Here is a 23,852-nt window from a genome sequence, read left to right as displayed (position 1 = left end):
GGGCCTTTTGTGAGAGGTTGAAATCCAAGAAGTTTATGAATCTACGTTACTTTAATGGGAACGGGGGCTATGGGGGAGGGTCAAACTAGAGTGGTATCTGACGGTATGGTCTTATTTTCAGATTCAGATTCGGAAGGAAGTTGCTGCTGGACCTTTGAGTCCCTCTGTTGTTCTCTGTCGCTGTTGAACCTTTGTCTGTCCGCAGCCTCGTCTCCCACGCCCAACATCACCCTCCAGGGTTGGTACCGCTGTCACCAGGGACCTCTGATCGCCATGGGACGCATGTGCGATTTCCGGATGGACTGTCCCCATGGCGACGACGAAGGACACATGTGCAGTGAGTTCCATGTTCAGTGCCATGTTACTCTTGAATCCTCCTTTATTTGGGCCAGATGTGAGATCTTTTGAGGGATCAGAAGCTGGGGTTGTCCGTGGTATCCTGTGAGGCCTTTTATCAGCAAGTCTTTGTTCCCGTATTAATGGGCTTCAGCAAGGTATGACACTGGGAGCTTAATGCTGCAGACGTGTTGTTAATTAATGTATTACATACACACACTGGTTCATGGAAAAGCTAAAAATCAGTGTGCTACTCTACCCCCACCTTCAGCGGCAAAGCAATTCAACAGGAACACTCAAGAAGCCATCAAACAGCCATCTTGTCTTCTCTGAAGATAACCTCTGTGATTCTGGTTATTTAAGACATTAATCTTTCAAGTAAAGCAATGTGGACATGCGCAGTGAATGTGGAATAGTTAGTTTAACACCAGGAACATTACATGGTGCCTAGCTAAAATAACTCTTTTTGGTATACGGATTTGCTTCGAGCTCAGAGGATCCGCGGCCTTCAAATGGAGCTTAAGACGTGCTCTGCGTATGTTTTAGACAGATATATTTCTTGTGCTTCTGCACGTTCATATCTCTGTGTCAAGCTCAGGTTCAGCGGCTTGTGATTTAAGGGTCCAGCTGTGTCTGAGGTCCTCTCAGGCGGTATAGCAGTACAGCGGGGGCAGCTTTATGGGCTTCCTGGGGGGCAGACAGGAGATGCCGGGTGAATCCACAGCACATTTCGCCACCAGGGATCATATTAGGTTTTACTGCGAACCGTGTTTGTATTACAAATTGTCTCGCAACGCAGAAAGTAGCATTTTCTGGTTTGAAAGTTTGGCTGATGCTGACGGCTACTGGTGCAGCGCACAATTGTGACAAAGTACAACCTTTTTCTTTTTACACGAGTTCAATCTGTGGGACACTGAGTCCATTTTCGTTCACATCACTATGTCAGCAGAAACAACTCTCTTGCTGGGCTCCTCTCCGATCTCTCTCTCCACACGCTGCAGCCTAAATTGCTATTCTGGCAGCAAAATTATTGCCACGTTCATCACCAAAGCATTTAACAAGTGGAAACAATTCGGGGGGGGGGGGGGGACTTTATCAGAGGAATTAGTGCGAGTGTGTGCCACACACGTCTCTAGAGATGGTGCTGTGATTTCAGATGGTGAAGGCATCTCTCATGCCATTCTGTGATCCAGCGATGTTTTTAAGTCTGCTCTCAGCTGTCTGTAAGTCTGCTCTCAGCTGGGGGAATGCTCGGATTCTCCAGGCGAACACCTTACGGATCAATGGTCTCCTTCCCAAAGATTCTGATTGCGCTGGGAGCCGGTAGGTCAGGGGGAGGGGCCGCCTTCCGCGTCGGCGTCACTCGCAAAGGTCACGGCTGCACCATCGGGCCCTTCCGTGAGGAACGTGGTCCGTCGCATTTCCACCCCAGGCGACCACACCAGCGTAACTCAGCCTCCCGTTATGGCGAAACCGAAGACGCCTTTTCATCGACTTAGCGTGCATTGCGGGCTTGCGACATCCTCAGAGCCTTGGCAGCTAAATGAAGCCCCCCATTCTTTCCTGTACTTTTACCCCCCCACCACCCACATGATTACAAATCAGTATAAAACAAAGCTTTTATTTAACCTGATAACAGATAACTGATAACCGTTCCCCCCCGACGGCCATGTTGGGGAATCCCAGCCTTGCCACACAGCATTCTGATGTCCACTGCGTCTGGCTCAGACTAGTCTAGAAGATTCTCTGATGCCCAATTACTCTGCTCACACCTGGGCCTTTATGTCCTCTGTCTCTTACATCCCCGCCAGGGACGCCATCTATCATCTGCTTGCACCATGTCTCTAGGACCATTAGCACCCATCCAGCACCGTCATTTTATGCTCTCTCTCTCCCTCTGTTATTCTTTCATTCTGCCACTGTCCTGAGACCCCCTCCCCAGCTGCTCTCTCTCCCTTCGCCCCCACACTCACCCCTTTTGTGTCTTTTCTCCACTTTGACAGGTCATTTTATCAGCGGCAGCTACTGCTCGTTTGAGGCCGGCGACTGTGGATGGCAGTCCGTCTCCCCGCGGGGCCCATCCTGGAAGCTCCAGGCCTCCGAGCCAGGAGCCCCCGCCACGAGCTGTCAGCCCCGAGGTAGGGGGAGGGGGATATGAAGTAAACAGCCTGAAAGCCAAGGGACGGGGGCCTCTTTTCAGCTAGCCTGTGAATGTCATGCATCCGCAGGGACGGTCATGGCTGCAAGAGGCGGTCAGTCTAAAGGCCAGCAGGGGGCAGCGTTGCTCAGGAGCCCTCTTTTTCCGCCACCTCTCAGGAACTCCCTATGCGTGGTAAGAGGAACAGCCGTCGCATGGCGTCATGCCCAGCTAGGTTAATGAAACAGGACCCTGACCGGCTGCTAATGAGAGAGCTCGTGCATCATTAGCGCTCGCGCCGTGAAACACAGCGTCAGCCATCTTGAGCTATCATGTAAATTGGACGTCATTCCTCGGGGGGGCGTGGTCAGCAGGAGTATAATGTCAGGGTTTATGGGGACTCCTCCTGTCCCTGGTTCACGTGTCCTGTGGGGAGAGATAACTGGCACCGGCTGACAGGCAAGATGAGCAATCCGCTTTCCAACTCTCCTGACCCGGAAACAGCAAGAAACAGTCCAAAGCACAAAAAGTTGTAGTCACTCAAAGCAAAAGAATGTATTTTTTTTGTTTCCACTCTAAGCCTTGTTATTAATAATTTCTATGTGAACTTTGATTAATACATTTATCTGCTCAGTGTCTGGGGTGTAAATCTGATCTTACATATTTTATGCATTACAGGATGTTGTCTGTTTTGAACCCTGTGCAATGGCAGTTTTTCTGTACCCGATACTTGCTGGAGCAGTTTAATGATTCTGAGCGGCACAGCTGCACCGCACGGCCCCTGTGTGGCGGCGAGGCGTTTGAGCGTTATGGCTCTGGATCGCATCCCACTGCGCCATCTGTCAAACGGGCCCGTCTGTGGTATTGCTGTGGGCCGGAGACCATTACAGTGGTCGGTACCAGCATTTACAGGATGATACTGGGTTATTTACATTATTTTCAATCCTGCCGACCTCCCCAGGTCCGTTTCTGGATGTGTTCCGGAGGCCTCCACAGGGGGGCGCTGTCTGTTTGGGTGGTAGAGAATGGCACAGGGCCCGACATACGGCGGAGCCTTTGGGACTCGGCTGCCGAGGCCCATGCAGGACCAGGCGGGAGGCTGGTCGTCATCCCGCTGTACGGGCTAGCGGACTGGTAAGGCAAACCTGGTTGGGGACATTAGCATAACGAAATTCCCACCTCTACCTTCAACCCAAAAATGAGTTCCGCTGACAGTCACGATGCGCCCTGCTCAAGCACCACGCGCCGTCGACCAGATTTATGCAGGAAAATTCTATTTAAAAATCCCCACGTCGTAAACACGCCAAATCATCAAATACCCAAGGACGACGCCCCCTCCCTGCAACAGCTAAGGCATCCTTTTATTTGAGATACAGAATAAATATTCAGTGTTACTGTTAATTTTCCTGGTTTCATAAATGGCATAATTTATTGCCCCCCTTTATCGGATGCAAATGTGCGAGTTCTTGCTGCAGCGGGAGATAACCCTTTCGGCGTGTAAGCTTAATGAGTCCTGCTGGGCAGGGCTCCCGGGGGTGTCCTCTGATGCCTCCTTTAAAGAGACGGGGGAGTCTGTGTAGCTCGGGCCCCCGTTTCCCCCCCCCCCCCCCCCCAATTAGCCGTGGCACTTGAGTGTTTCCCAAGCACGGCGATGAGAAACGTCTGTTCTGTCTCCAAGTGGACGAGCCCGTCGGCCTGGCTTCAGTGTCATGGCCGGGGGCAGTCGGGGTCTGGGGGGAGTGACGGAAATGCCAGGCCGACTGCATATGCCGGTCCGTACCCTTTGTGAGTGAGCCGGGTCTCTGCTGCTCCAATGCCGTATCAGATCTTAGGTCCAAAAGCCTAAAAGAGAAAAAGCAAGACCCTGTCGGGGGGGGGGGGAGGGGATGCAGGCCGCACACCAGCATCGGAACACACCGCTTGGGGTGGCAGCAGAGCCAAACTGGGTCACGGGTCTATGTGTGTCTGATGACATCTGGGTCGCTCGCCGGGCTGGACACCCCCGGCTCGCAGTCTCACAGCCGTGGGGATGTGTTGACCTTCTCCTTTTGCCACGGGACAGGTTCTGGCTGCAGTTCAGCGCCGAGGAACTCTCAGGTCCTGGGTCGGTCCTCTGCCTGGACAACATCTCCCTCAGTCTGGACTGCTTCCTGGCCTGTGAGTACAGAAGCTCCTGGAACGCTGAAAGATCATCCCTTCTAGCACACTCTTTCTTCCTGCCTCGTTCGGCTGTTTTCTGGATCAATATCAGACCAAAAAGTTCATCTCAGGTTTTCAAATACATCACTTTAAAGCTGAGGTTAAATGGTCTTAACCTTCATCTCTATTGAGCTAACTGCTGAAAAAAATGGCCGCTCTCATTGTCTCTAAGGAAGGAAGGGCCCCTGCCCACCACCTTCTGATTGGCTGGCAGCCACAACTCCCATCTTCTCCCTGAAATTTATGCCACTCCCCAAGATAGGCAGTTGTCAGCTGCAGTAATGTAAACAGGGCATTAAAGGCAGCTAAACCCATTTCCTTAAGAAGCTGGAAGGGACTTCTGAGGATTCAATGGCTCCAGATCTCCTGCTTAAACGCTGATGATTTTAGTTGGCTGACTAGTTTTCTTCATGAAATCGGGGCCAGACTGAATAACAAACGGGCCTCTATCAGCTGTGGCGACAAGGGCAGAATCTCAATACAGCAACAAAGTCAGTGTGGAAACCATATTTAGCAAGGAGCTGTATGCTGATTACTTACGGTTGGCTAAGGGTTTGTCCTCGACTCCCGCTTGTCAGCGTAATGACTCTGCAGGGATGTGCAAATGACACGGCGGTCGTCCCCTCGGTGGCTTTTAGACAGCCGAGGGAGGCTGTCGTAACCGTAGCCACCCTGACCCACGTAGGCTAAAGCGCCCGGCCTATTACACGGGAATTAGCAGTGTTTAGGCTGGGCCACTGCAGGGGCGGCTCGCAGAAGGATGATGCGTGTCCAATGCGCGGTGATTTGTTTGATAGAGCTGTTTGGAGATGAGATTACGATTCGCGGAGCATTCATCTCCGCCGAGTCGCAGGCGTCGTCAATCACGGGCGCCTCGTTGAGCGGGACATTTGTGCGATTTTGTTTTTAATATTTTCCGTGAATCCGCTTTGAGCTTTGTTTACTTGGCTTGCATGCCGTAAATATTGATTCAGTTGGATAACGCTAGCCTAAAGCACAGCAGATGGCGCTATTTCTGTGTAGTCAGGTGTCTTTTATTGGAACTGATGTGGCTGTGAAGGTCCAATGACGGGTTCTGGCCTCTGTTATGCCCTCGACCTCAAAAAAATCCTAGAATCACCCCTAGTTGAATGTACAGATGATGTTGGGCTCTGACTTTCCCAATCATCCTGTTTTTCAAAGCCTGTTTCCCATGTTGAGATTGACCACAAGGTTTTGCGGGATGAACAGTGAGATCTAGGTTTTAATAATGGCTAATTATGTTTATGAAGCTGTTTTGTTCTTTTTGAATACCCCAGCCACCAGTGTTCCCCAGGCTTCTCTCCAAACCAGTTCCTGCCAAACCGTTGTGATTTTACGGGGGGGGGGGGGCAGCTGTTCTGAGTCTCAGTACCCAGTTAGGAGGGCCCTCCACTGCTCACAGCTGCTGAACGTCGTTATTAAAATGCTTCTGCTTTGTCCTGTGGGGGACGGGTGCCAATGTGCCCATCTGCACATACAGACTTATTTCCCGCAGGCTGATGGTTATTGAAGAAACAGCTGCGATGCCAAGCTGGTGGCAGTGTGATGTGCCCCTGTTCTGAAAGAGTGTGATGTGGTGCCCCTGTTCTGAAAGAGTGTGATGTGGTGCCCCTGTTCTGAAAGGGTGTGATGTGGTGCCCCTGTTCTGAAAGGGTGTGATGTGGTGCCCCTGTTCTGAAAGGGTGTGATGTGGTGCCCCTGTTCTGAAAGGGTGTGATGTGGCCCTGTTCTGCTCTGTCATATACTGAAATGTCAGAACCTCATGGTTCTTCACAATGGGATTGTCCAGTACAGAATATTTTTCTGTTTTGCATATCTGCCAACAAGTACTGAAGAAACGGGTTATGGGTTATGTTGTCTGTGTGTCTCTGCATTTATTTTTGTGTGCCTTCCTAAATAGATGCAAATGTGTATTTGTGTGCATGGTTTTGTGTTTAGACCCTTGGGTGTAATTGTGTGAAATTGTGGGCATTTCTGTTTGTTTGGATGCGTGGTGTGGAGGATTGTGGAAGACCTTAACCCCAACCCATCCCTACCCGTAAGCATAAGTAACCAAACAAAATACAAGACTTTTGGCATTTTTACTTTTTTGGTTGCATTCACAGACCTGAAAAATGGTCTCCACAATGTCAGAATAACAGGTTTTTATTATATTGTGGGGAACATTTAGTCCCCACAATGTAATATAAACATATTCCCCCCACACACACACACACACGCTCAGCCCATCAGACCCATGGCCTGACATTTACAGGTAAGCTGGTCGAAGCCGCCTCTCTCGGCCTCTGCAGTCCTGACTGACCCAGAACTCCAGGTTATCTTCTCCATGCAGTGAGGTTGCTTCCTGCTCGAGAGGTCTTGTTTAACTGTCCGCGTACATGTTTGTTTGGTTTTACACAGCTTCTCTGAGGAACTCCCCAGGGTGCAGATCCCTGTGGGGGGTGGATATCTTGTTTTAAGTTTCCATGGTGATGCTCAGCCTCTAGTTCCTGAACAGGAACTTTGGCAGTTTTTTCCAGACCATTTTCTGTGTCAGTCTCGGGCCTTCCTCTTGTCTACACCCAGTTGACTATGAAAAAGTGCTGAAGGTTCGATAACAAAGTAAAGCGGCTTTGAAGGGAATCGCCTTTCATGAAGCCAGAAATGAAATAACAGTAAGAGAGCTGGCAGTATTAAGACACAGCTCTGTTATGGTGGATGCCCAGGCCTCCTGTCACGCCAGGGACACAGGCGGGCAGCTGGACTGCCACACTGCTGTTTCGTAAGCTGTGAGGCCCCGGCGCTTGCAGAAACGCTCGCCTTGGGGAATACTTATGGACCATTGGTACTGTATGCTGTTAAAAGCCCCCGCCGGACTTTGATGGATGATATCTGTAGACGACGGGGTGAAGAGGGCTGTGCGCGGGGACACTGGGGGGTTTTCAGGATGATTAAAGAGTGAGCGATAAAAGGAGGCCACTTCTAACCATCCTTTGTGATGTCTGGTGATCAAGAGACTGATAAAACATTATTTGTCTACATTACTTGTCTGTGGGGTCTAAGAGACTCAGTCGTCGACAGGTATCCGTATATTTTAATATATTAAATATAATATTGAAATTACAAAATAGTGTCTACATGTTTGTTAAGGAGAGTGTGAAAAAGCTTGCTACGTTCAGAGCATCCCGCACATCTCCAGTGGAGGGCTTATGTTCATGTTGTTCTTCATGGGGCCTGTCTCTCAGATGCCTCTCCAGCTCCAGCTGGAATGAACCAGGCTTTTGGAGAGCACCATCAGAAGGCCACAATTCTCTCGGTTAGCATGTGGAAGTGCCATATTTCCATATGGTATTTACACCATCTTTCACCAAGAAATCAGCCAATGACTACGCTAGGACACGTATTCCCTGGTTTAAATTTATGTGCTGGGACGTGGATAAATGATCGTGAAGACAGCAGATGACCGATTCACAACCTCTGTAGTCCTGCTGGCCAAATAGGGAGGGAGTTGGGATGTGAGACCTGCCCCACGACAGGAAGTTCCGCAGAGTCTGTCAGTACTGCTAATAATGTGCTTAATCACTGCAGCAAACTTCACAGGGATTAAACAAAGAGTCTGAACTGCACTGGGCTTTTTGGCTCCCAGTGATGACTTCCGCCATAATGTAAAGCACTTGGATTGTTGGTTCTAGATCATTCGTCTTGCACCCACAGGTCCTTCACATCACTGAAGTCTTTGTTTTTCTCCGGCTTCAGTGATTTTACTTTATTGTGCTGTTTCCTCATCACCTGCGGCTCAAACAATTTACAAGCAAAGACTGCCTCCTTTTCAAGTTCCAAATGGATCAATATAATTCATTTCAAAACTGGAGTGAGAAAATTGCATGAATATTAAAGAGAAACCCATGTTGCCCTCTGGGACACGATTACTGAGCTTGTGGCACTCCTGATAACAATATGCACTCCAACGTAATGGCTGACGGCAGGTAGCAGGGTGAGCAGGTAGAGTGGAGTCAGGGGCATGGGTGAGAGTACTGCAGGTCTCAGAGTCACCTTGTGAAGATCTTAACGTGCACCTGGTGATGTGTGCATCCGTTATGCTTCTATCACCACTAGAATGATGTATGATATGAGATTAGTATTTCCTGGCCTTGTGCATGATGGGAGATTAGAGTGTCCCGGCCTGGTGCATCATGGGAGATAAGAATGTCCCCGACAGGTGCATCATGGGAGATAAGAATGTCCCCGCCTGGTGTATCATGGAAGATAAGAATGTCCCCGACAGGTGCATCATGGGAGATAAGAATGTCCCCGCCTGGTGTATCATGGGAGATAAGAATGTCCCCGCCTGGTGCATCATGGAAGATAAGAATGTCCCCGACAGGTGCATCATGGGAGATAAGAATGTCCCCGCCTGGTGTATCATGGGAGATAAGAATGTCCCCGACAGGTGCATCATGGGAGATAAGAATGTCCCCGCCTGGTGTATCATGGAAGATAAGAATGTCCCCGCCTGATGCATCATGGGAGATAAGAATGTCCCCGCCTGGTGTATCATGGGAGATAAGAATGTCCCGGCCTGGTGCATCATAGGAGATAAGAAAGTCCTCACCTGGTGCATCATGGGAGATAAGAATGTCCCGGCCTGGTGCATCATAGGAGATAAGAAAGTCCTCACCTGGTGCATCATGGGAGATAAGAATGTCCCCGCCTGGTGCATCATGGGAGATAAGAATGTCCCGGCTTGATGCATCATGGGAGATTAGAATGTCCCAGCCTGGTGTCATCTGACATCAGACATGTAGGCCAGTCCTATCCATTCTCTGTTCTTGCTCTCAGGCTTTTTCCCCAGTCAGAGATGAAGTTGCCCCCCCACACCCCATCCACCATGTCATGGATGTTCTCGTCCGTCCGTTCTCTCGATTGGATATAAAGACCCACCTCCAGGGCTTAATTGGGGGTTTTAATACTGGAGGAGGCTGTGTGACATTAACACAACAATGGCTTCCCCGGTTGGGCCGTGAAATGTCGTTATTACCATATAATGAAATAAGAGGTGGGGCTAGCAGGAGTGCAGCTAAAGGGGGCCGAGGTGAGGTAGCGGGAGCGCGGCTAAAGAGGGAAAGGTGAGCGAGTGGGAGCGCGGCTAAAGAGGGCGAAGTGATGGGAACGCGGCTAAAGAGGGCAAGGTGACGGGAACGCGGCTAAAGAGGGCGAGGTGACGGGAACGCGGCTAAAGAGGGCGAGGTGACGGGAACGCGGCTAAAGAGGGCGAGGTGACGGGAACGCGGCTAAAGAGGGCGAGGTGACGGGAACGCGGCTAAAGAGGGCGAGGTGACGGGAACGCGGCTAAAGAGGGCGAGGTGACGGGAACGCGGCTAAAGAGGGCGAGGTGACGGGAACGCGGCCAAAGAGGGCGAGGTGACGGGAACGCGGCCAAAGAGGGCGAGGTGACGGGAACGCGGCCAAAGAGGGCGAGGTGAGCGAGTGGGAACGCGGCTAAAGAGGGCGAGGTGACGGGAACTTGGCTAAAGAGGGTGAGGTGAGCGAGTGGGAATGCGGCTAAAGAGGGCGAGGTGATGGGAACGCGGCTAAAGAGGGCGAGGTGACGGGAACGCGGCTAAAGAGGGCAAGCTGAGCGAGTGGGAGCGCGGCTAAAGAGGGCGAAGTGACGGGAACGCGGCTAAAGAGGGCGAGGTGACGGGAATGCGGCTAAAGAGGGCGAGGTGACGGGAACGCGGCTAAAGAGGGCGAGGTGAGCGAGTGGGAGCACGGCTAAAGAGGGCGAAGTGATGGGAACGCGACTAAAGAGGGCGAGGTGAGCGAGTGGGAACACGGCTAAAGAGGGCGAGGTGACGGGAACGTGGCTAAAGAGGGCGAGGTGAGCGAGTGGGAGCGCGGCTAAAGAGGGCGAGGTGACTGGAACTCGGCTAAAGAGGGCGAGGTGACGGGAACGCGGCCAAAGAGGGCGAGGTGACGGGAACGCGGCCAAAGAGGGCGAGGTGAGCGAGTGGGAACGCGGCTAAAGAGGGCGAGGTGAGTGAGTGGGAATGCGGCTAAAGAGGGCGAGGTGACGGGAACGCGGCTAAAGAGGGCGAGGTGACGGGAACGCGGCTAAAGAGGGCAAGGTGAGCGAGTGGGAGCACAGCTAAAGAGGGCGAAGTGACGGGAACGCGGCTAAAGAGGGCGAGGTGACGGGAACGCGGCTAAAGAGGACGAGGTGAGCGAGTGGGAGCACGGCTAAAGAGGGCGAAGTGATGGGAACGCGACTAAAGAGGGCGAGGTGAGCGAGTGGAAACACGGCTAAAGAGGGCGAGGTGAGAGAGTGGGAGCGCGGCTAAAGAGGGCGAGGTGACTGTAACGCGGCTAAAAAGGGCGAGATGATGGGAACGCAGCTAAAGAGGGCGAGGTGACGGGAACGCGGCTAAAGAGGGCGAGGTGACGGGAACGTGGCTAAAGAGGGCGAGGTGAGCGAGTGGGAGCGCGGCTAAAGAGGGGGAGGTGACTGTAACGTGGCTAAAAAGGGCGAGGTGACGGGAACGCGACTAAAAAGGGCGAGATGATGGGAACGTGGCTAAAGAGGGCGAGGTGACGGGAACGCGGCTAAAGAGGGCGAGGTGACGGGAACGTGGCTAAAGAGGGCGAGGTGAGCGAGTGGGAGCGCGGCTAAAGAGGGCGAGGTGACTGTAACGCGGCTAAAAAGGGCGAGGTGACGGGAACGCGGCTAAAAAGGGCGAGATGATGGGAACGCGGCTAAAGAGGGCGAGGTGACGGGAACGCGGCTAAAGAGGGCGAGGTGACGGGAACACGACTAAAGAGGGCGAGGTGAGCGAGTGGAAACAGGGCTAAAGAGGGCGAGGTGACGGGAACGTGGCTAAAGAGGGCGAGGTGAGCGAGTGGGAGCGCGGCTAAAGAGGGCGAGGTGACTGTAACGCGGCTAAAAAGGGCGAGGTGACGGGAACGCGGCTAAAAAGGGCGAGATGATGGGAACGCGGCTAAAGAGGGCGAGGTGACGGGAACGCGGCTAAAGAGGGCGAGGTGACGGGAACACGGCTAAAGAGGGCGAGGTGAGCGAGTGGGAGCGCGGCTAAAGAGGGCGAGGTGACTGTAACGCGGCTAAAAAGGGCGAGGTGACGGGAACGCGGCTAAAAAGGGCGAGGTGACGGGAACGCGGCTAAAGAGGGCGAGGTGACGGGAACACGGCTAAAGAGGGCGAGGTGACGGGAACGCGGCTAAAGAGGGCGAGGTGACGGGAACGCGGTTAAAGAGGGCGAGGTGACAGGATCGTGGCTAAAGAGGGCGAGGTGACGGGAACGCGGTTAAAGAGGGCGAGGTGACGGGATCGTGGCTAAAGAGGGCGAGGTGAACGAGTAGGAATGTGCTCCCAAAATCCTAATCAAGATCAAGAAACTCGGGACTCTCTGCTGCTCTCCCTGTCAAAGGCAGGTCGCTTTCTGATACTTGTGCTACGAGTTTCTCATTGTTAATTGTCCCAGCTCTGCTGGTAGCAGCTGTAGATCTTCGCTCTGAACAAGTCCCTCTTCCACGTGATGAGAGGCGCCATCTCCGATAGAGTGTGATCCGACAGGGCCACCAGAATCACCCCAACTCGAGTCCCTCATCACTTTCACCTTTATTGCCCAAAACAAAGGCTCCCACACCCGCCCCTCTCTCTCACCTACCCTTCAGATGGGCTTCTTGTGCTTACAGTCTCCCCTGAGGATCACAAACTATCCTTTGAAGACCTTGATTCCATTTTCTTTCTGTATGTAGCTTTTTTGGGGAGGTGGGGGGTGAGTCATGACGGTACCGGGTGGGAAGGTAAATAGATTTGAAATGATTTAGCGCCTCTGCTTGGCTGTATCTTCATATTGCGGCACAGAGATCCAAGGTGTGCAGCACAAGTACTGCTTAGCAGTGGCGATGGGAAAGGTGTGACATCACCTCACTGCACCAGAAGTATCGTGACTTCCTGGCGAATTCGCTTTGGTGAATTCCATCAATTTGCTGGGAGAAACAGATTAATTGATACTGAAAAGTGGGCAGGTTTCAGGAGCTGCTCGTGTGTCAGCCTTTGCTTTCTCCGGCCGCTCTCCTGACCTGTCATTTGCCCAGATCAAAGCGCCCTTTCGCAGCCTCTCTGCCCCCCACTCGCTCCTTGCCCACCGGATCCCGTAGCCTGGGGTCCTGCTGCTTCAGTGCCTCTTCGCTGCTGGTCATTGTAAGGGAGCTCAGAGGCTTAATTCAAGAGCGTTCCTCCAGCGGACGGAAAGCTTCGGAACAGAGGCTGGACATTTAGATATGCTAATTGCGCTAATGGTCATGGTGGATATGCCCAATCTGTTTGGAGACTACACCTCAAAGCAGATAGATTTCCCCCATTGATAAAGATCTGAGCAGAAGGTCCATTCAGTTAACGTTGTGATGGTAGATACAGCAGAAGGACACTGACCACACCTTCTCCTTCTCTTCAGCCAATGGAGAGTTTCCTCCAGTTGTTCCCATGGTGAACATCACCATACCCGAACCGACAAACCGGACTATGAGGGTCACGCCTTCAGCCACTGGGGATCTGCCTTCAACGACTCTTATACCGCCCCCAAGTGACGGTAAGTGGCTCGACCGCGTGGGCATCACTTTGATCCTTAATGATGCTTTCGCTCGATACCCACCCGAGCAAAACAAAGATTAAATAGAATAAGCGCTCAGTGTTTCTTTTCAAACTGTCAGATATTTTCAAGGCTAATGTGAGAAAGCAGAGCGATAAGAAAATCAAGAAAAGGGAAAGAAACATGCGGCCCTCTATAATTAGTGCAGAAAGTCAGCCATACATTGCCTGTGCTCTTCTGCTGCAGAGAGACATAGCATGCAGCATAGCAAATGAAGAAAGTGTGCCACCCACTGGTGAACATAATTCACTGTTCACCACTATACGTGGACACCAGCCTTAGTACAAACTAGAATTATTTTTTTAAGTAAATCAGTGGAAGTGGTTTCAATGATTCATATGTAGAGATGTGAAAGTATACAGGTCATATTAATTGGCCTTCCTTTGCACTCGCATAATCCATCCATACATCCATTATCTGAAACCACTTATCCAATTCAGGGTCGTGGGGGGTCCGGAGCCTATCCCGGAGGCTATGGGTGCACGGCAGGGGACAACCCAGGATGGGGCACCAACCCATGACAGGGCACACTCACACACCAATCACTCTCATAATTGTAATATATTACTATACCAAAGTTGGTGTCTTACTGACAGTAATGCAGATGCTGTGCCAAACCTGGGGGAGACCATAGTTTCTTCTTAAAATTCCGACAGACATTATGGAATATGCGTTCCATACACATGGAATGACCTGCGAATTGATGCAGAACTATTCCTACTGCTGCCAAAATAAATGGCTGCGGGGCTGTTGTCGCGTCTCTCCCCTGGTCACATGATGCCATTACTCAATATCTTGTTTACTTACAGAGTAATTGCTACTCTTTGTGACTCCCTTCCTACGCTCTCAGATCACCCGTCAATGTGAATTAATCAGCGGCGCCGCATTTATTATTTTTCATAAACAGTGCTAAGGAGACTCCTGCCCACACACGGCTCGCCGAGCTCGTCGTCTCATCGCGAGGAGTCGATTTGTATGTGTGGTCTTCTCCTCCCAGCCATACTCTGCCATCTATTAGCCGTCCACTAGAAAGAGTCGCTAAAATGATTGGAAGCCGCCAAGCGGTTGGGTCTCTCTCTCTCGTAACTGGAGTGAGAGCTGCCCAAAGTCTGCTTTGAAACAACAAACAGCTCTGGCCGTTCATCTGCTTTCCCACCGCGTTCGGAGACGGGTAATTTACGCAGTTTGTCACTCTATTTCCTCCCTGATTTGCGAGGAGGGTGGGAAGTGGGGAGGGGGGGGGGGTGATGGGAAATCCACTGCCAACGGGTCGCTGAGCGCCGGTACGGGCAAGGCGAAACTTCACGGCGTTGTGATTTGGGCAACGCTGGTCATTTGCACGCTACATAAACGGCGGCCAATGAGAAATGAGGCGTGTGTGTGTGTGTGCGTCTGTGTGTGTGTGTATGGGGGGGCAGGGAGGCCCTGTGCCAGAGCATTCACTTGCATTCTTTATCTGCTGTTTGTCCCGTGTTCTTCTCGTTGAAATAGGACCATCCTGCATCTTCATCCTGTCCTTATGCTTATGTTTTAGATGTAACGTACCAGTCAAAAGTCTGGACACATCTGCTTTTAATGCATTTGTCTCTATTTTAGCTATATCATTCACCTTATAGTAAATGGCCTCGTGGCAATGAAGTAATACGTATCAGATTCAACCCCATGACGTTCTGGACACAGATCCACAGCCTACCGACTGATCACACACACAGGGTGCTGACCTCAAAAGAGAGGAGTGTTCCCATCAAGTTCAGAGTAAGGCTACTCGCTCTGTGTCAATCATCCAATTTTAATCCAAATTTTTATGAATTGTGTGAAAACTTCGACCACACAAGAAAAAAAAGTGATAAACTTCATAGTGGAACATTTCCAAAATTTTTCCCTTTTTTAAAAAAATATAAACTCACACTGGAAAAATTTACTTGCTTCTTCTACACATATTTCCCTTGTAAGTATCCTTTTAAAAAAATATAGTATGAAAAGAAATTAATTTGAGATAATGTATGGTCCAGTGACCTTGCGGGTCATGGCGGTTTGTCTTTCTGAACAGCAGTTCTCTCGATAGACTCCTTTTCCGTCGATTCTGTAAAGCAGAATTCAGGATTAACAATGGCTGCATCAGTTTGGACTCTCATTCTTCTCTGGAGTTTGCCGGCATCCCTTGGGCTAATGGGGATATAATCCTTATCTATTACTCCCCTCCATCTAGCTGCTCGCTCAGTACAATAGCAGACACAGCTACAATAAGAAGTAAACAAAACTAAAAGTAGTAACTGTAATTGAAGGAGAAAGGGCAGCATCCTGTTTTTTAGGGTTTTTGGAGGAATGGAAGTGGGTCGCATTGCCTGAGGCTGGCAGAGCACAAGGGTGCCTGTCTCCTTCATCCTCGGCGGGGGCCGTTTGAGTTGTGTATCCTACCCCATGGCTTTGCCCTCACCCCGGCAGGTTGGCAATGGTGCAACTCAGAGTTGTAGTCTGGTCAGGTGTCATAAGCTCAGGTGACCAAACGAAGGGCTCTTGAATATCCGCCCCCCCAAGCATGAAAAAGTACACCTGCTTTCCCAACTCCCCCAGGCTTCTCTTGTGCACACCTTTGCTCTCTTTGGAGATGGCTGGCTGTTGTTCTGCCCACCCCCTGCCCCCCACCACCCAGGGAGCCGGGCTGAGAAGTGGGAGGTTATCGATCGCCGGTGGGACGACATAATACAGCAGGCAGATTTATGCCCGCGAGGAGTGTGTTTGTCTAATGCGCTCGCGTGATGAATGTGCCGTCTGAGCTTTCTGGTCACTTTCTCATACAGGTGTAAATATTCACAACTTTACAGTCGATTCTCTCATTTGCTTTACGGGTCGGGGACTATTTCTATGCCCCTTGGGGCTCAATCTGGGCGGATTTACACACTGCCACTCCTGTGGGCGGCGCCAGCTGTGTAACTCTGGTTTCAGCACAGGTTACAGAACTCCCTGACATAGCAGGGCCCTGACCGTGAAGCATCTCTGACTCACATCTTGATGGTGTGTGTGTGTGTGTGTCCCTGCAGCCAAGTGGACCTTCCACACCTGTGGAGCCACTGGGCCTGTAGGTCCCACCCCCACTCAGTGTAGCAATTCCTATCGGAACACCAACATCAACATCACCGTGGGAACCAAGGGGATGCTGAAGGGCATGCAGATGTGGAAGGTTCCAGAGACGGGAACCTACAGGTGAGCCTCATACAGCACAGTCCCGCCCATATCAGACAGACAGACGCACTCCTGATCCCCCCGAAACACACACACACACACACACACACACACACCACACCAGCAAGGACACATCTTGTACAGGGATAAGAGAATGCTGCCAAAATCCACAAATGACCATGCATTCTCTATTTCACGGGACGTCACTGTTTCCTCAGTCCAAGCTGCCTTAATTACTTAATTGATATAAGGGAGTAGAAATGTGAGACGGTATTTCCGAAGCAATTAGATAAACGGCTGCGGAGGTGCTTGCTGTAAATGGGGCTGAAATGTTAAGGCATTAAACACTATCTGATACAGTCCCGATTTCAGGTAAACAGAACGAATTAAGAAGGTCCCCGAAAAGACCATCCATTTCAAAGGAAGCGTAAGCTTCTGGACTGATTGTTACAACAAATGGAAGATGTTCTGTCACTCCGGGCGCCGTCCCTTGTCACTGGGTGTTTCTCAATACCAAGAACGCAAAGATTGTACTTGTGGTCTTGGCAAAACCGGTCTTGATAACATGCCTTCCAAGAATGAACTTGGGATGCAATGAATCATGGGATTGGTCTCATTTGGCAGGGATGCAACTGATGTATCCTACATATTTGGGGCAGGGGAAGAATGACGTCTGGGGATTTTTACCGTCTTTGTGTATTTGTGTTCTTGGAACTGGTGTTCAGCAATGGAAGATGAAGTAAAACGGGAACAAGTATAGTCGAGTATGCTTATTGAGAAACACCCGCTGTTTTGCTGAGAGGGGCCAGAACATTTAGAGAGAGTCTGCATCCATCACCCGCAGGATCACGGGCTACGGGGCCGCGGGTGGCCGCAGTGTGGTGACCACAGCCAGGTCGCACGGGGTCTACGTCACCGCAGACTTCCATCTGCAGCAGGACCAGCTGCTCTACATCCTGGTGGGACAGCAGGGGGAGGACGCCTGTCCGAACGTGGGTACCCCTTCCTCATGGACCCCTCTGCCGCGAGCATGCAGGCACGGGTGCAGAATCGGAAGCTCCGTGTTATCTCATCTGGGTAATCGCCATGGGAAGATGAGGCCACATTAAACGTCCGAGGCTGGAATGTGTGTTTAATGTCTCCTCTTTGGGAGGAGCGCAGGGTTCGGCTAGTGCCCAATCTGTCCCCGACCAACCTTGCAGACTGCTGGAGGGTAACGACAGGAGGATAATTCTCTGTGAAATTGGGCTTCGCCGAGCCGGCAGCCCCAGACGTGACTGCAGTCTGATTTATCGACCTCCCCCAGCACCCTCATCAGCTTCCAATGGCTAGAGCTGATTTAGGACTTGGCTTCCGAGCATCTCTCCTTATCTTGGCCCAAGTCTTCAGGTCCTCAGTGTTTCTGACCCCATTCTCCATAAGCCTTTTGTTTTAATTATGCATCTCTACAATTGTCACATGGCAGGGGAATCACAGAAGTCGTCCATTAAATAATTTATCCTTCTGTCTTCTCTTGCAGTCCAACCACACGCTCAACAGGGTGTGTTTAGAGCAGACATTGCCCATCGATAGCAAGACCAGAGCAAAACTGCCAGGAGGTGGAGGCGGAGGAGGTGGAGGCGGAGCCACGTACATTTTTAAGGTGGGACTTCCTAGGTAGGGGTAGACTGAGGCTGACCGTACATGACAGTGACTGGATCTTCTGAGGCTGACATCACTCATGTTTGCAGATGAAAAAAGGGGTTCCAGTGCCCCTGCTCATAGCGGCTGGCGGTGGGGGGCGTGGCTACAGCAGCCAATCAGAGAGCCAGGAGGAGCTGCTGGACATAGACCCCAGTGTATTCGGGCTCAATGGACGCTCAGGAGCCGCAGGTATGCGCGTACCACAGAGCGCTACAATCCTCCGTCCCTATCTTAGGCTGTCCCTGAAAATCGTACCTACAGTAATTTGATCCTTGATGCACGTGTCCCTCCCATGTTTTGGAGCAGACTTGAATGGTACAGTTACTGGGCAGGATAATGGGCTGCGACTGGGAAGGTGCCACTCCCTTCCGCGCTCACGCCAGGCACGCTCCATCAGGATGCAGCCGAGTCCAATTACGGCCTCTTCTTCACTGGGCATCCATGGCTCTGTCTCTGTTCCGTAACGTCGGATCGGAGTCGCAAGACATGCCGGCCATCGACCCCGTACGGCTGTCCTCGGTGTCAGCGTGTCCGAGGCCCGCGTCTGGAGCGACCTCGCGCATCGTAGCGCGGCGCTTTGCCCCAGCAGGGAGACGCCGGCATGGCGTACAGTGTCTTTATTCATCACCTGCAGAGGCCTCTCGCAGCAGAAATGCCCTTTTAACTGCCCCTTGCCCGCACTAGGGCACCGCAGCTCAAGTGGAGCATTCTCGACGTGAAGAGCGGCGCCCCCTGGCATCTGATTAGAGAGCAGCGCCGGCCTCCTCCGTGGCTGCGGAGCCGACTCACCGGGTCACCTGTCCCCTCACCGGAGTCAGCGACACGACATGCGGGGAAATTAGGCAGCAGGCTGAAAAGATTAATTGAACATTTGCATGATTGAAGGAGGGGAGCTGGCAGGGATCCAGAAGGAAGCTTCAGTGTGTCGCTCGTCTCACTCCTGCCGCCCGCAGAGGGAGACCCCGCCTGGCTGTGATCTCTGGGCTTCTTGTCACCCCACTTCTGGGGCACCTTTGCTTTTTTTTTTTTTGCATCTGTCTGAAAGTTCTACCTGATTAAAGTCATATTTTACAGCATCCTCCTCAACATTTCAGCCTTAAAAGTACTTTTTACTATGAAGCAAAAAATATGGTTTATGTTATATATTTTTAAGTATAAAGAAAATATCAAATGAAGACAAAAATGTCAGAAAACAAATCCTTTGGCCGGGGTCCCTCACTGCCTGCAAAGGTGTGGATATGTTGGGGTGACTGGGCTCAGTCCCCATGGGCCTTACGTGTTGGACATTGTGTTGCAGGTGGCGGTGGGGGCTGGAATGACAGTATGCCAGTGGCGACACAGGGTGGTAGGCCTCTCCTGTTGGGGGGCCAGGGGGGCACGTCCTGTCGGTTTGGCTGGCAGACACGAGGGGGCTTCGGAGGAGGGGGTGGAGCCTGCTCCTCTGGTGGAGGAGGAGGGGGCTACAGAGGTAGGTCAAATACAGAGACATGTACTTAGGGACACGCCTGTCTAGCCGCTCTCCGTCCGTGCTCTTTCCCCTAATCCGCGCGTTCCTCACCGTCGTGGTGCAGGAGGCGGCACCGCTCAGGACGACAACCCGAGCCACGACGGGAAGGATGGCTCATCTTTTGTCAGTCCCATCGGAGAGACCTTCATCGAGCCTCTGAAAGGTATCATGCTGTTCCGTCTCATTCTGCCTTGTTAGTCCTGGGGTCTCGTTTATCAACTCCGTGTACAAACACGCGGAATTTTTGTGTAAACCGTGCGTACGCACATTTTTTGCATAGAATGGCATTCATCAATTTCTCCCATAGGAATGCGCGTACAGTGGTGCCTCAGAACTTAATCCTTTCAGAACAGATCGAATCCTAAAAAGTTCAGGTTCTGATGGAATTTTCCCCATAAGAAATAATGGAAGACCAATTAATTGGTTCCCGGCCCCAAAAAAATTACACCTAAATATGTTTTTTTTTAGCATTTAAACACAAAATGAACCGGATAAAACAAGAAGAGCATATACTGTACTAAACACATCTAAGCACATTTATCAAAACAGTAATTTGTAAAGTAAGAAAATAAATGTATCCAAACAATGTGTAAAATAAAAAAAAACAAAAAAACAATGTGTTCTGCCCCATTGGCCATGTGCCACGCCCCCTCGTTAACCCCGCGTGGAATCCCCGTGTGATCAGCTGTTTCTGGTTGTTGTCATTAGTCCTCTATTTAGTCCGCGTTCCAGTTTGTTTCCCCAGTCCAGTTATTGTGTTGTCCATCTGCATTTTGCCTGCCTTACTTATAATTAAACCCAGGGGGGGATTCCATGAAAGTAGCTAAAGAAAGGCAGACTTTCCAGAAAAAGTCAGACTCAACCTCGCTCCATCTATAAACTTAGTCTCATGTCGTTCCAGCTTTAACTAATCAAGGCTCATTCAAGTCAAACTTGTATAGTCTTGTTTAGTGCGCACACCCGCAATATTTAAGAAGCCCAAATGAATGAATGGATGAACAATAGATCAACCAAATGTGTCGGAAAGCCTGTAAAACAAGAGCGGTGTTTCTTTCTGCCGCAGAACAAACGCTGCTGATGAAGCTGTATGAAAAATACAAAGATGTAGTCGTTAAAAAAAGGCAATACTGTGGCCATAAACAGTCAGGGAGTTGACTTGGCAATGAATTGCAGACAGACTAAATGCATAAGTTACGTAAATGTTACAAGCGCTTAGTACAGTGGCACAGTGGTACAATTGTGTATGCTGTCGCCTTATAACGCGACAGTTGCTGGTTCGATCTCTGTAGCCAACGAAAAACCTTCTGGGTTGAGTTCACGTGTCATTATTACTGTATATTATTTGATCTCCGTAAAATACTTTCAATCACATCCGTGTGAAATGTTTTGCACAAATAACCGTATCTTGTCTTTGCTATTTTAGTAATAAACTTTCAAATTACAGTGACTAAACAAAATATAAAAATCTTCCTGTTCATATTATTTTAACGGATTTTTTTCAAATTTCAGTCATTGCATTTCATGTTTGACATTTGTAATATGCGTACGCTTTTATTTTATAGTAAAATACCGTTATAACGGACTTCAAGGGACCTGGCAAAACAGTCCGTTATATCCAGAGTTGCTGTATGCCCAGAACACAACTGCAGGACCCCATTTACTCATTCCACACCCCAGCAGACACACTTGGGGTATATACAGTATTATTATTTTGTACATGTAGTAATCCAACTTTACCTAAGCAGATGCGTGACTATTAATACCGACTACGTACGTATCTGCTCTGAATATCACCGGCACGCCAGGCGCCTTGTAGGCGGAACTGCATGTCCGTTATTGCCGAACAAAACTACAGCTAAAAGCGGTCCTGGGGACCAAATTGTCTGTCCTTTATAAGCGAAATTCTTTTATATGACCGTCCGCTATATCCGATGCTTTTTCTGCATGTTCTTAAAGGCGCACAGCCGGGACCAGCGGACCTCGTCCGTTACAGATGATATTCCGTTATAAGCGAGTCCACTATAACGGGATTTTACTGTATTTATTTTGGAATTAATTGGAATGCTAAGACGTGATTTTATAGGCTTTATTATATTGATTATGTAGCAATCTCAGCTCTGTTCGCCATATTGTGGAAGTATAACGCAGAGGGTTACTTCCGAAAAGATGGTTTTTATTCTTTGCTTTCTCGTCTTGCTTTTACTCACGCCACTGACTACTGGGTTCCATTTTTATATAGGCCTACGTATGTACAAGACTCAGTCTCCCGCTAACTCAAACAAAATCATGTAATTTTGGTACACCTTACGTATTAACAAAATAATTCAATCAGATAATGTCAAATATTATGTCAGATGAGGACACATAATTCAACAGATTACATGACATGAGTAGTAAGATCGCGGAATTTCGTCCGAGGGAACGATCATTTGGGAATCTGTTCCCACACGTCGGACGTTCTTTGAGACAACGCTAAACTAATAGTGATGGGAAGTTCGGCTCAATTAACTAATTCGATTCTTTCGAACTGTCCGTTGTAATGAATCGATTCTAAAACCGATTCTATGATTAATTATTTTTTCAGTCTTTTTTTGCGCCTGACCATATGACCATATATTACCAATACAACACACATAGGCTACCCATACAATGAGCATAAGTAAACTTGCATACATTGTTGTGTAAACGTCAAAGTTAATAAATATCTTAGTTTGTTCTTTGATGAAAGACATATAGTTTTATTATACAGAAATGCAATAATTTACTGTTGTGATAAATGATGAAGAGCTGCGTTTATTTTATTCCTTTTAACAGCATAACTGCATTTCCGCAGTAAATGCCGCGAGGTCTCTTGGGATCGGTTCGCGAACCGTTCGTTTGATTCACCGACCGATCGAGTGCCCGAAAACCCATAAGTTTCGGTTTGTTCATCGAACAGGCTCTCGGGTTTTTTGGAGTCAGCGAGTTAGAGACCAGGGGCCTCATGTATAACGACGAGCGTAGAATTCACACTAAAACAAGGCGTACGGACAAAACTAGGAATGTGCGTAAGCAAGAAAAAATCCAGATGCATAAAACTGTGCGTAAGCACAGATCTACGCACATTCCCTTTATAAATCCCAATGAGCGTGAAATTTAACGTACGTGAACGAGCCCACAGCCACCCCCCCGACCCGCCCATAATTATGAATATTTGCATATGTAAATCTGTATAAATGCCCGCTTTGTTCTATGTTTTTCTTAAACAACAATGAATAAACCACGTGGGAAAAAGAAGTATTTCAGTGAGTGCGAAGTGGAGGTCATGTTAACAGAAATCGAGAAAAGAAAAGTGATATTATTTGGTGGTATAAGTGGCATCAGCAATAAACGAAAGTTGACGGAGTGGCACAGTTAAAAGTGTTGGTTCTGAAAATGGCACGGTGGCCAAAATTAAAAAGAAGTGGTCGGACATTAAAATCGACTTGGAAAAAAAAGCGGATTATGCCATCCCATACAGCTGGCATGGCACGACTCAGTGATGACTGAGAAATGCCTGATCGGTCCGCAAGTTCACGCTGAAAAGCACCTGTGGCTAAAAATCCGAGGCTGGAGAGAACTTGTACAGGTACCGGTAAGGCGCAATTTCTTGCAGTCTTCCTCCGTAAAGCTGGCTCCAGTTCAGCACACAGCTCCAAGAGGATAGCTCTTGGAAATCTGAATCGACTTAGTAACCAGTCATCATCATGAGCCAAGAAATCACTGTGATCCCTGAATATGCGCTCTCTTCTGACTCTTCCATTTGCTATGTCCTCTAACAATGCAAGAGCAGCCATGATTGGAATATTTTTTGTCTTTCCCTGCACCGTTTTATTGTCACAGATTGATTACGATCAGGTGACCGATGGCCAATTAATTTCGGTGTATTTCATGCAGACCGCGTCATGAATGCGAGTGTGACACAGTGAAACTGCAGTAGCACTCTTTTGCCAGTAGGTGCCTCCATTTTGCCAAATCGAGCAGAAACTTGCGTACGCCTTGTCTAGGGTTGCCGTGAGAATGTGCGTGGCGGTAGGCCAAGTTTAGTTTTTATACATCTCGACGTGAGCGTGGAAACGGGCGTGCGCAACATTTTTGTGCGTAAGCACCGTTTATACAT

General features: G+C 49.7%; 1 protein-coding gene across 1 annotated transcript in view; it reads left to right on the top strand.

Moving 5' to 3' along the window:
• The window catches only part of alk (ALK receptor tyrosine kinase), a 212,506-nt gene that overhangs the window by 174,361 nt on the left and 14,293 nt on the right, over window positions 1-23,852 (top strand). Inside the window, exons 6-17 of the mRNA XM_072698713.1 lie at window positions 206-337; window positions 2,340-2,474; window positions 2,565-2,668; window positions 3,435-3,607; window positions 4,536-4,630; window positions 13,147-13,281; window positions 16,383-16,545; window positions 17,369-17,516; window positions 18,044-18,166; window positions 18,255-18,396; window positions 19,505-19,675; window positions 19,779-19,877. Coding sequence (XP_072554814.1) covers window positions 206-337; window positions 2,340-2,474; window positions 2,565-2,668; window positions 3,435-3,607; window positions 4,536-4,630; window positions 13,147-13,281; window positions 16,383-16,545; window positions 17,369-17,516; window positions 18,044-18,166; window positions 18,255-18,396; window positions 19,505-19,675; window positions 19,779-19,877 — 1,620 coding nt within the window. The remainder of the gene's footprint in view (window positions 1-205; window positions 338-2,339; window positions 2,475-2,564; window positions 2,669-3,434; window positions 3,608-4,535; window positions 4,631-13,146; window positions 13,282-16,382; window positions 16,546-17,368; window positions 17,517-18,043; window positions 18,167-18,254; window positions 18,397-19,504; window positions 19,676-19,778; window positions 19,878-23,852) is intronic.

The sequence above is a fragment of the Paramormyrops kingsleyae genome, chromosome 14 (genome assembly GCF_048594095.1).
Source record: "Paramormyrops kingsleyae isolate MSU_618 chromosome 14, PKINGS_0.4, whole genome shotgun sequence".
Classification (NCBI taxonomy): Eukaryota; Metazoa; Chordata; class Actinopteri; order Osteoglossiformes; family Mormyridae; genus Paramormyrops; species Paramormyrops kingsleyae.
Note: the sequence above shows the minus strand (reverse complement) of the source record. Positions and strands in the feature narration are given on the sequence as shown.